The sequence below is a fragment of the Psittacula echo genome (genome assembly GCF_963264785.1).
Source record: "Psittacula echo genome assembly, chromosome: 2".
NCBI lineage: Eukaryota > Metazoa > Chordata > Aves > Psittaciformes > Psittacidae > Psittacula > Psittacula echo.
Window position 1 is genome coordinate 117,208,067 of NC_137737.1, and position 12,729 is coordinate 117,220,795.

At 39.8% G+C, this 12,729-nt stretch overlaps 1 protein-coding gene across 1 annotated transcript in view; it reads right to left on the bottom strand.

Annotated features, from left to right (window-relative positions):
• PRKDC (protein kinase, DNA-activated, catalytic subunit) overlaps positions 1-12,729 on the bottom strand; it is a gene marked incomplete at both ends in the record, with an annotated part of 80,225 nt that overhangs the window by 2,219 nt on the left and 65,277 nt on the right. Inside the window, 12 exons of the mRNA XM_080611491.1 lie at positions 276-477; positions 560-631; positions 1,845-1,934; positions 3,774-3,866; positions 4,171-4,391; positions 4,661-4,728; positions 5,256-5,460; positions 7,061-7,204; positions 7,521-7,608; positions 8,747-8,958; positions 10,491-10,651; positions 11,165-11,345. Coding sequence (XP_080467617.1) covers positions 276-477; positions 560-631; positions 1,845-1,934; positions 3,774-3,866; positions 4,171-4,391; positions 4,661-4,728; positions 5,256-5,460; positions 7,061-7,204; positions 7,521-7,608; positions 8,747-8,958; positions 10,491-10,651; positions 11,165-11,345 — 1,737 coding nt within the window. The remainder of the gene's footprint in view (positions 1-275; positions 478-559; positions 632-1,844; positions 1,935-3,773; positions 3,867-4,170; positions 4,392-4,660; positions 4,729-5,255; positions 5,461-7,060; positions 7,205-7,520; positions 7,609-8,746; positions 8,959-10,490; positions 10,652-11,164; positions 11,346-12,729) is intronic.

The window sequence follows — 12,729 nt, forward strand, 5'->3', positions numbered from 1 at the left end:
CCCATCAAAGCTCTAGTCATGAATATTTAGTGATAGTGGTTAAAAGCATGGCTGAACTATATACCACCACACCACACAGACTCCATGAAACTCTACTGCTCTTTGTTTGTCTGAGAATGTATGGAAACACAGATTTTCTTCTATTAACTAGAAATAACTTGTAAACATTATTTTCCATCAGAATAGTGGCAAATAAGGAGCATTAAATTTAGCACTGAGACCAGACATGTCATCGCACATAAAAGCTGTAAAAAATTAATTAGAAAAGCAAATACCTGTGTAGCTGAGCCAAACGCATATCCAAAGTCTATTCCCACCATGCCACCTGTCTCCTTGTTAATCATGAAGTTGGACAGATGTCTATCTCCAATACCAAGTATCCAGTGGCTGATGCACATCAGGGCATGAGAGCTGGCAAAATGGGACCGCAGGGACAGGAAGGCTTGAGGAGATGTACTCATTTTCACGAAGGCTCGCCTTAAAACAGAAATCTCTTGTTGCATCCAGATAAACCATCAATATTTGTTTCACAACCTGCAGCCATTAACAGTGCACTTACCGCAGCAGGTCTTCTGGAACACTGCTTTCCCTGCTTCTGAAAGACTTAACTGTTTCTGTACGGTTAGCGTTTCTGCAAATTAAAGAAGGAATAATGTTAGCTATTGAAATAACAGCCCACTGGGTGTTAGAAGTTCAGATGTGTACTTAAAATCATAGAAAGGTTTGTGTCAGAAGCGAAACTCAAGATCATTTAGTTCTATCCCCCTTGCTATGGGCAGGGACACCTTCCACTAGACCAGGTTGTTCAAAGCCCCATCCAGCCTGGCCTTGAACACTGCCAGGGATGGGGCAGCCACAGCTTCACTGGGCAGTACCACTGAACTGTCGAATATTAGTATGGACCAAAGAGACAAGATCCCAGACACCAGTTTCTTCATGAAATATTGACTCCAAGAGTGTCTTGGTGCAGCTGGATTTAAGAACTAGGCCAGAATATGAACGTCTGAATAGTCTTTCTACCTTTGCATCTCTTATAATCTTTTATAGCTTTGGGTAAGTTAAAGAAGCAATAAAATACACTCCACAAAACCCACCCTTTACCAAGCTAGTATCCAAGATGAACCTTAAAGGTTCTCCATTCTGTGAATATAGAGAATTGCATTTTAAACCAGGAGCCAAACTGTGTACTAGGGTACAGCTCTGCAATGGAGGCCAGCATGAGATGAGTGGGGGTGACTGGGAATTCCAAAGCACATTCTGGATCTGAATACAAGTATTAATGCAGATGCACTAATTCAAAGGAGTCAAAGTTTTCCTTTAAAAAGCAAGACGCTTGCTTAAGCAGGTTATGAGCTCATCATGCTCCACTGCAAACTCCACTTTTCCCCCCTCTTCAGTGCTAGATCTAGGCAGGTGTGGAAATTCCTACGAGAGGATACTCAAGTTGGGACCCAAACCATCAAATATTCTTAAATTCTCAGTGAATCACACTGATTTTCTCTGTCCAGCTTCATCAGGTGCTCTGGCTCTGAGGCAGCCTACCTAACTGCGTAAGCAGGAAGGAACAAGACACCTACAAAATAAAGAAGCAGATGCTCTTCTTCAACTAGGCACTTTCTTAAAGAAGTGAGCAAGCTTCTGGAAGCATTCCCGTGCTCCGGGGGGATTTTGGCAGTACTAAACTCCTCCTGCAGAGCATCTCCGGTAAGACAAAGGGGTAAAATGAGCAAAAATCAGATCTAGCCTGCAAATTATAATGCAGATCATATTTTTCCTGGAATTTCTACAACTCTAGGTGTGCACACTCTAGTTTCTATATTTTACATGCAGTTCTCAACACTTACCTGTACATAACCTGGTATCGAGAGATGCCTTGCGCTTTCCCACCCATCTTGGACAGCCACTCAGAATAGGTAGCATGAGGTCCCTTTTTGCTAGGGACAAAAAAGAAAAGCTGATGATTTCCCTATATTACCCTACCACTCTGTACTTGAACACCTGCAGGCTGTGTGCTGCACAGGAAGAGTCAGGTATCTGCAGCCTACATCAATCTTAGCCTTGCTCTGGAAATGAAGTTTATGCAATCAGTGCATATGCTGATCCATCCATCTCATTCCCCCTAGCTTTGAAAGCACTTCAGTCATGTTTGTCAGAAGATTAGAATCCTCGAAGGTGTTAACTTGTCAATAGGCACTGTGAAAATTAGATACTATGTTGACAACAAAGACCCAGAATAATTTCTCCAGGGAGGGAAAGATATTTTCAACAGTCTTGCACCCATCTGAGAGGCATTATGCAGCCTACCACAGTAGTAGGTATGTAACAAATGCTGCTGTTTGTCCATGGGAATGCAGGAAGGCAGTCCGTTATCTTCTCAGTGTATACTAGAGGGGAGGAATGGGGGCTTGTTGAAGAATTTGATCATTTTTTCCCCATCTTAACTAAATATACTAGACATTAAACTTCTTTTCCAGAGAGAAAGCAACTTGCCTTCTCTCTTCCAAAGCATGTTCTGAGATACAGAGATCCTTTCCATGTAAGAAGTATTTATCATTTATAGACTGCACAGACCATCACTTTGGGATGAAGAAAAGGATGTCAAAACTTCAGGAAGGTATGCCCCCCACCCCTACAAAAATACTGCCAGCAAGGATTTAATCAGAATTTTCCTTTGTGAGTGCTATCATTCAACCCTAGCTGAAGATAAAGTGTCTTAATTGACTTGGTTGAAGAACATATGGGTAAGTATTTAAAGCCTATATACAACAATAAAATAAAGCTATTTTGGAGGGGAGTAAATAATCAACTGTTTTTAGAAAGACGCTCATCTTCTATATTTAGTATATTAGAAGTTTTCTCCCTTCATGAGGTGGTTCCCTGTGAGGAGTCCTCCACTTTCCCAGTCAATGAATTGAGACTAACATAATACCGCTGCTCTTCACAAAAGTGAAGCAGATGCAGGAATGCAGGAACTGTAACAGTTCCTGAACTGTTCACAAATTCAGTAATTATAGAAATAAAGACTCTCTGTAGTTGAACCTCCATGCTGGAGGCTACTCCAACCGGCCCCATAAACAAGAGGACTCGTAAAAATAAATGGCGACAGCAACACTCCAACAAATCCAAACAGAGATTATGCACCAAGAACAACATTGGTAAATAAAACTACATGTCTAAATTCCAGCATAGAAAGAGACTGAAGTGATAGAATTAAATCAATTTTATATCTATTAGTCCTTCAATTACAATCAAGAGAAAGCTAACTTATTCAAACCCAGCATTTTTATAAAGTCAGACTGCTCTTTTACAGTTGTGTTTTGTGCATCTGCTGACAATTTCCCCTGTCACTGACTCACTGCTGAATGCAGGACATGAATAGCTCTGTCTCTGCTCTACTCCTCTTCCCTCTGCTCCGCTCCCCACCTCATTGACCTACGTCCATTTCCTGCCTGATCAAATCAAGAGATCAAAATCCCTTGCTTGTAAAATCAATGTGCTGATAAGGAAATTGTGATGTTAGTGACGTCACGTGTGATTATAATTATAAGCCTCTTGTTTAAACAACCTGGGTGGAGGATATTCCAGGTACAATGGTACTCATTAAACAAACAGTTGCTAATTACTAATTTGGGTCAGGAAGTACAAACTGCCTCCTCGCTTACAGGTGCTTTATTTCATTCTTATTAAAAAATAAAATGCTGCCACAAGATTGTCAGTATCAAAAGCCCATTAGTAGTGGACTCTAATAGAGAAGACAGCTAAACAAGCATTACCTGTTATAGTTGATGCTTTCCTCTTCAGACATGCTATTCTTAAGAAATTCTTTTAAAGTACAAGTATTTTCCAGCCACTTGATGAGCCCCAGTCTGGAAAAAATTTATTCAGAGATGTGAACAAGTAACTCAGAGTTGAACTTCAGAGGAACACCACAAATAGGAAGTAACACATTCTACTGCCTGCTAAAAAGAAGGTTGATCTTAAAATATACTCTGAAAGTTTCCAGAAAAAGCAACTTCAATGTTGTTTAAAAGGAAAATAAATAACAATAAAAAAGCCAAGACACAAAACACCAGAACCAGAATCTGGCACACAGAAATCCCACTTTCTAACATCCCAAAAGTAACAGAAGTTAACACAAGGACTTCTGGCCCTTCAAAAAGAAATGCCTACCTTGTTGTCATGGGGATGACCTGGTAAGTTTTCAACTGCATATTCCTTTGGCTACATGTAGCATCTTGGGAAAGGATAATGTTCATTACATCAAACAGCTGCTCAATACGTTGATCTTGTCGCAGGTCTTCACCACCTTTGACAAGAAAAGGATACTCCTGCTCATCACTACCTCGGATTGTTATGCGTTTTGGCTTCCTCAAGGATTCCATTACACTTATCTTGGAAAAAGACAGGAAAAAGCAAAATATTTGTGACAGAAGACTCAGCCTTACAGGATCATCACTGACATTAAGCATATCTGTCACTTCCGGATGGCATAATCAAGTTGCTCAGTTATTACTACAAAAACAAACGCACACTTGCAGACCTTCCCTTATGTGCTGCAAGATGCGTACACAAGCAGCAGCCTTGCTACTGTCAAATTCTTCACACGGAATATGGACACAAATTTATACCATAAAGGATTTTGAGTCAAACAAAATCATACCCTTTCATCAAATCCAGAGATTTTTGCATGGTACTCTGGCATTGGCTTCCCTTTTCCATCATACTGACCTGAAGTGGTAGTAGAAAAAAGTAAAAGAAAAAAGGTTATATAGACTTACTTTTTTTAAGTGTGTTTAAGAACAGAACACACTTTCAAATATTTTGTCAAATCGGTAGGATATATAGTTATGAAGAAAATATTTTAAAATGCATAAAAGTCCATCATACACATCATATGATTTAATCTAATATTCTTTCCTTGTGAAACTGCTAGAATTGCATAGTTAATGGTTTCAAAGGACACATCCTTTCTGAAACAGATTTAAACATACATTAGATTTATATATCAGCTTTCCTTGAGTCAGGCCTTTAAAAACTACTTAGGCAAGAAATTAATTTTAGAAACAATTCTAAAAATCAGGACTACAGCTTAAGAACAGAATTAAGAGATGATGAATGAACAGTTATTTCAGGTGAAATCTTCCTCTGCGTAAGGCCAGAAAGAAGGACAATATGACCAACATATGGAGTAGAGTTCACGAGTAGCAACTTTCTTGTAAAGGACAATTCACCATTGACACTGAAGAGGAACTTACCAGGAACTTCCAGTTCATTCCTCAAGAACTCAGCTTTGAATTCACTCATCCACGGTGAACATTCTTTCAGGTTTCCAGGTTCTTTATGGTTTTTGCTCATTTTTGAGAGGAGAGATGTTGTAATTGCATCAAAGTCACTAATCTTCATATCCAACAGTACTGAGCCACCTTTTCCAAAATGATGGTCAAAGTCCTTTGCAAAAGCCTGAGGTTCATTTATAGAAAGGAATCGCATTAACACCACAGACTGCCTTTGTTCTCATGCCTGCCAGGTCCTTGCTGTATGGCTCAACCTACAGCTGCTCCCCTTCCTTCTGCCCTCACCCAACAGGGGCACATCCTGCCAATTCTTATTCCCATACTCTTAAGCGTAAAGTCATTATCATCAGAGACCCAGCTTATCTTGCAGCAACATATTCAAGGAGCTAGTATGCCCCTAAACTTCTAATTGCCCTTTCTGCAGCTCCATCACCTCACCTCCTTTCAACTCCACCTTACTCTCATCCTCCAACTTCCCTGCTCATGGAAAAAGAATCTCCCTAGTGACACTTGGTAAGTTTATCTAATGCTAATGTGACATAAGAATGGCCATATGGGAGAGACTTGGATCCACCTAGCCCTGGTCATGGCCTATGCACGTACTATACAAGCATACAGCCCCCATTCTACAGGAGTATCACTCTCCTGGCCTCCAGCGATTTGCAGCTCAGAGATTTCTGGACCCAGAAGTGTGCATTTCTATGTAAAAACTCCCAAAGCATTTCCCCGAGCTCCGTGCTATCTTCTACTTGCTAATCAAATCCATGAAAGCATCCATAATAACCTGCAGCAGGAGTTCAGCACATGTGTACTGAACGAGGAAACACTTCTCACTGTTTATTTTGAACCTTCCACTTCCATAGAATATTGACTTTATGCTTGGCACTCCTGATGTTAAGAGCTGTACCTGGCCTTATTGTGTCTTTTCCAAATGGAGGAATGCTAAAGTTGCTTTTTGTGCAGAGGTTACCCAGTACCTCTAATTATTCTTGCCATTCTGAACCTCATCCAGTTTCATTGTACCTATATTGAGAACTGTGGACAAGGACTACAGTGTTCAAGAAGAAAGAATCAGAGAACACTTCTATGTCAATGTATAAATCCATGTTTTGTTCTCTGTTCTTAACGATGACTAACAGCCACTTTTCTTGACCGCTTTTGAGTATTCACAGACCTATCACAAATCAAGATTTTGTTCTTGAGTTGCAATAGTCCGCTCAAACCCAAAGAATTTATATACGAAACTAGGGTTGCTTTCCGTATTTTTCTACACTGACTTCCACAATTTTAGACCTCAATTTTGAAAAGTCCTTTCTGTAATTCTTTATAGTTGTAACTCTTCTGAATAACTTACCCTAAATAACTTAGTATAAATAGCAAAATTGAGTAGCATAATATAGTAAAACACCCTAAGATGCTCATATATCCTTGGCAGCAGGGAAAACAAAAACCCAGGGCCAGATTCCTGTGCATGTTTCTGGATGGTCAGAGAGGCCTAGGCCCTGACAACCTGGCAGTGTGCAGGAAAGGGAAGGCAGAAGCTGCGTTAAGAGGGAACATTTAGTCCTGAAGGGCAGTCAGAGGTTGAACTATAGTAAGTCCATAGCTTCTAGCAAAGAAATCCCAGTCCAGTACTAACCACTTGATCTCTTGTCTCATAAAGTCCTGCAGCACTTGTAAAAGCTGTAATCTGGCTTCCTCTTTTGACTTTCAGGTGCCTTCTAGAAAAGCACATGATGCCAACATGACTCAGTAATCACACATACCTGAATAAACCTTTTCCTCAGCAATCCAAGGCCAGGAGTAACTAAATTTCCCAAACTCCTGTACATTCCTTCGTACATTTCCTTAAGCTTATTTTTATTTCTCTGAGCTTTTACCAACTCGTTTTTGACATCCTCAACCCAATCCTGCAAACAGAAAGAAACAGATGAGTACTGAGAAAAAAGTTTGCTGACCCTTGCTCTTTGTTAACCTGCTCAGATTGTATTTGTATTTCCTTATCTACAAATAGCTAATTAATGTGTCTTGATAATCAGAAGAGCAATCAAAAGGCTATGGAAATACTTCCCTTCACCCTGGAAGGCAAAAGCTGAAAAGGGCTAGCACAGAATAGCCAGCTGGCACAAGGGAGGGAGACTACACCAGTGAAAGCTGCTGACAGCACCCTGCCAAAGGGTAATGAAGGTGAAGGGAAGGAGGGGGGAAAAGCCAAATACACTTTACCTTAAAAATCATTATGGGATTAGACAGCTGTTCCAGGGAGCAAACAAAATCTTGAACTATTCCTCCTCTGTCCAATTTATTCCTGATTCTTTAAAAGAAAAAAGCGCATCACAATGCAACAGAGCTACCATCACCACTTAGCATGCAGATAAGCAACGATTCAGATTGTCTGCCATATTCAAGAATCTGGTAAAATAATTGAGGGATAGGTAGCCAGGACTCCCTAAGAATTCTCTCTGGGACTGCATGATTGTTAATATATTGACTGTCCTTACCATGCAGCTCCCAATTTCTTAATTAAGTGCTCAACTATGAAAACTGGAGCTTGGTGGTGAAGTGGAAAGTGTCCTTGCAACATAAATCGGCATTAACTAGACTATACATCCTGTCACAGCAGTTATTCAAGGGCGATACTTTGCGAAGCACAAGACTTTATCTTCTTATCTGAAGCAAAGAAATTCAGCAAACGTAGGAGAGATTTAAAAAAAAAAAGGGCAGAAAGACCACTAAAATTGTATTAGTGGTTCTACAGCACTGTGTGGTAAAAGTTAACTTTTGCCTGGGATTAACTCAGGTTTTATCGCATGGCAAAAAGAGCAAGGGAGGGCTTGTAGAGGAAGGTGCATGCTACACACTGAATAAGCAGAGAAGAACACAAAAGAGCTGTCAGTCACGGTAACATGCATCCATTTCACTGGCCCTCTCTTTAGTAGGAGCATCCACCTTATTTAAACATTTCTGCTTTCTTTTGGTATTAGAAAGATCGTAAATGCCTAAGCAAGCTTAATCTTCACCTCTGATGGATACTGACTCACGCTGCTGTGAAGTCTGCTACAGAAAGAGCCTAAGCATGATTAGATTTCCCTTCTACCTCAGCAGAGCAGGAGAAAAAAGAAGAAACTTTGACCACCACAGAATTACAAGGAGAAAGGGGCTGCTTCTTTGTGGTCTTTTTGTTTTATCTTGGAAAAACTTCCCACAGCCTGTGGACTGTACGTACTCAGTACTTCAGCATGTATTTAAGGCCACCAGCCTGAGTATGTCTAATACTAAGACTTATGTATTGTTTTTCCCTGAGCCTTTAAATGAAAACACAGTGTGCATGGGACTACCCTCTAATGTTCCACATGCCCACCCTAGAGAAAAGTTTGTTTAGGAAAAATAAATCAATCTCTTCACTCCTGAATAAGAAACATACAAAAGAGCTCCTCTGATTGCAAATTCACCTTTCTACAAATTCCTTGTTCTTACAACCAGTTGCAGTATCTTTGAAACAGTAACTTTCACTGCTGATCATGAAAGGGTAGATGATTGCCTGGGGATAGGTATCTGCAATCTCTTCAACAGTATGTTGCACTGCTACTGCTTCATCTTTGTCAAGTAGTGCCATCATCTGGCTAATCCAACCAATAAACTGCCAACAGGGAACCGAAGAAAGCTGCAAAAACAACAGACACTGCTTTCAACTGTGATCCTCCTGGAAAATACAAAACATAGCAAGCAAACAAAATTGCTCTGTGGCCTAGCCCGTCAGACAGAAACACATGAAAAGGAAACAGAGAATGTCAACTAAGCTGCACAAACCAGCCCCCAGTGAAGCAGAGATTTCATTATGACTACTACTACTACTACCACTATCACCATTCACTGCTGCTGCTGCTGCTGAATAGGTTTTCCATTATAAAGATTTGTAGCTTGTTCTTCAAGATGAGGCTTTACACTCAAATTTGTGGCTTTTCTGTCTGGGTGCAATATAGCAATTTTTGATCACCATATACAAACAACTCAAAAATCAGAAGGGATAGTTCAAACACCATTGGGTTGAAGTCTTGGTTTGAGTAAAAAAAGGCAGGCAGGGGAACACTGGAATTTCTACCACAGTTTTGTCCTTCCTTCAACTTTAAAAAGGTTTGGGTTTGCTGACAGATACTAATTTCAGTAAAGCACACCTCCCAGTATATTTCATGCTCACTCCCCTTCAAAAACTGTATCACTTTTGAAAGGACTATTACAATATATTTTCTTGTGATAGCCAGAGGCCAGACTCACAAATTGTTTCCTCCTGTCTTACCCCTTCCTACCTTTCTAATAGAGTTTAAGATCAGATTGTGAGTATTTATCTCACAGAAAGACGAAGGAGAGGACAAAGAACTGCCTGCTGAACTCTTTTTCGGGGTGAGATCTGTCAGCTGGACCAGGTGTCAGGTTGTGTTTGAACCATGAGAGTTTCACTGTGGCCACGCCATGTGCACTTCAGCCATTTTTGCTATTTCCTCAGTTTCTGGGGATAACTTGTGTTCTTCCTCTGACAGTGCCTGGCACTCTGTGAACACCAGTACAATGACACGGGCTTGAAAAGGCAGGCAGGCTAAGGCAGATACAGGCATGAGTCACAGACATCACACCTTATCTGTCCTATGACAGCAGGTAAGGTAAGCATGGCTCACAGTATCCTGCAGTCAAATGGCAAGGCAGGAACGGGCAGTGGAAGGCACGAAGTGGGAAATACAAAGGAGGAAGAAGCTGCACTGACTTCTGAAGTGAGAGGTGGGAGATGTGGAAAATAAGTCTGGAAACGCTGCTGCCTTCCTAGATACAGGAAACAGCCTACGGAAATAAGATTACGTTCCACACCCTAACATGAACCACCTTTATCAGCCCACTTAGGCTGTTCTGAAGGAAAAAAACCCAACAAATGCACAACACAGTTTTTCTCCAGCAGTTCTCAAACTAACGTTTGGAATTGGAATAATGATAAAAAGTTAAACTTGTAAGAAAAAAGTTCCTGTCCATATGAATTAGACTCAGCAAGTTAGAGAAAACACAAGGAACAAGGATGGGATAAAATTTATCTGATTCACCTGAAGCAAAACTTACCAGTCTAACCTCTCTATCCATCCAACCTCCACCCCCACCTTTTAAATCTGATTTATAGCAATATTTGCTGCCAGAAAAATGGAAGCAACTAACCTCTCGTGTCACTAGACCTAATGTCTCTGCTGGATATCTTTCAATTATTTGCAGCAGTCTAGGAAATCTCAGCCTGGCTTCCCTGGAGTTCAGTTTTAAAGCTTTTATCATTTTGTCCACCACAATAGCTGGGAATAGCTGTAGATCTGCAGCGTTAATTTCTGCCAAGAGACATTAAACAAGAATTATCAGAAACACCATCACTTGTTCCATGTCTTTGATCATCTGGAACGTTAATCTTTACAATTCAGAATTTTCTTTTCAGTGTATTTTGTATTTTTACTTTGTTCTCCTTCCCATCTGTTTAAACTGCACACATCTGCAACACATGTACTTAGGAACTGTAAGGATTATCTTTATCAGGAAGCTGCATCACTCCTGGGATCTCGCTGGCTTTAAATACAGCACTGCTGTGGTCTGGGAAGGAATAAGGGAAGCATCTGCTGGAATATGATATATTTCTTACAAGTGAGAGGGAGACTACAAGTGATTCACTAGTACCAAAGCTATAGTGGCGGGGGGGGGGGAAGGGAATATAAATACTGATGAACTGGAGGACAAACTGTTCCATTTAAATTCAAGATGTGTGGCTCAGGGACATCTCCTGGCTATCACAAAAAGTCACGTATCACAGATAAATCCACCTCACATGCTTAGGGGAAATCCTGACTCACCAAGTGAGTTTTCTTCTTCCCTACGCAGATGCTGGTCACAGAAACCAACCAAGGTCATATAAGCATCAATAACTCCCATCACATCTACATGTTCCATGGAGTGGGACTGCACCTCCTCTTCAGATTTCCTTGCAGCACTGCTGAAACACTGAAAAGCCTTTCTGTTCAGGCCTGCCAATACCTGAAATTCAACCATAACAGGGAAAGAAAAAAGACATGTTAGCAAGTAGCATTCAACAATTCTTTCTGAAACCAGAGCCTGCTTGCAAATCATGAGTGGGTAAAACTTTTAATTGTATTAAATGTTTTGAGCAGCTGATACAAATGAAAAAAAGAGAAAAAGGACATTACTTCAAGCAGTGATTTCCAGACTTTTCAATGGGAAAATACAAAACACACTTTTAACTTACATTAGACTTTGGACATGCTTTGTGAAATTTTTATAACTGAAAAAAAAGTTACTAGAGGTTTTGCAAACAGTTAACAGAAAACATAATAAAAAATGCTATTTTTTTCCTATTAAGACATTATATCTACAACACCTGCATTAACAGTTATATTTAGGATTTGTGTTAAAAAAAAAAAAAGCATGCATCAACCTATTTAAAATCTGATGTCTTTTTCCCTACTGCAAACATTGTCATACTGATGGTATGTTTCTAATGCAGCTGATGCAATGAAGGACTTGACAAGATCCTTTACAACTGAATGTTCATAAATCAAGTACATACGTTCTCATATTGCCAACAAGATTACCAACTTCAGACATTGTAGATATTGTAGTTATTAAACAATATATAAAATTGCTGCAGAACAAGTTGGAACAACTGCAAACTGCTGTAAATAAAATTAAATAGTTTGAATTTCAGGTAGGAGGAAGGAAACTACCAGGGTCAGAGTACTGCTTAATACTAAGCTAAAATAAGGCTAAGGTCTTTAATCTTACAGAAATATCTGGTATCCCAATCTGATCCAGAAGAGCTTTTATGCTCATCTTTTAGATTTCCTTAAGAAGAATGTTGTTAATAATTTGCTAATAAATGAAGTTTAAGCTTTTGTTTGAGTTTCTTTACACCTGGAAACCTAAAATCTTTCTTGCAGGAACCTCTTCTTCATCTGCTTTTCTTTAACAACCACAAAAACACAAATTAAGAACAACTTTTTCCCGTTTTATACTCATATGGTTTGTATCTAAGGGTCTTCATTGTGGCTTTAGCAATTAATAAGTCAGCAGTGGTATTTCAAATTCTTACTCAACTAATTTGAGAGACAAGAAGTCAGTGCCACAGCTGGGACAACTCACAACATGTATGATTTCAGATGCAGCACAGACTGTCATTGTGTTCTTCAAATGTGCACCTCCCCAAAACAGGCAAAGATGACCTGCATATGCTCTGTCTTAAAAATCTCTCTCTATCACTAAAATTGCTTAGGTAAAATTAGTTTATCAGTATCATTATCAGTATTATAAAGATCTTAGTAAGAGTCTGACAGCATGAAAAAGCTCAGAAATGCCCAACTGAAATAAAGGCATTTTTTGAGGATCATCTTGCCAAGCCTTGTCT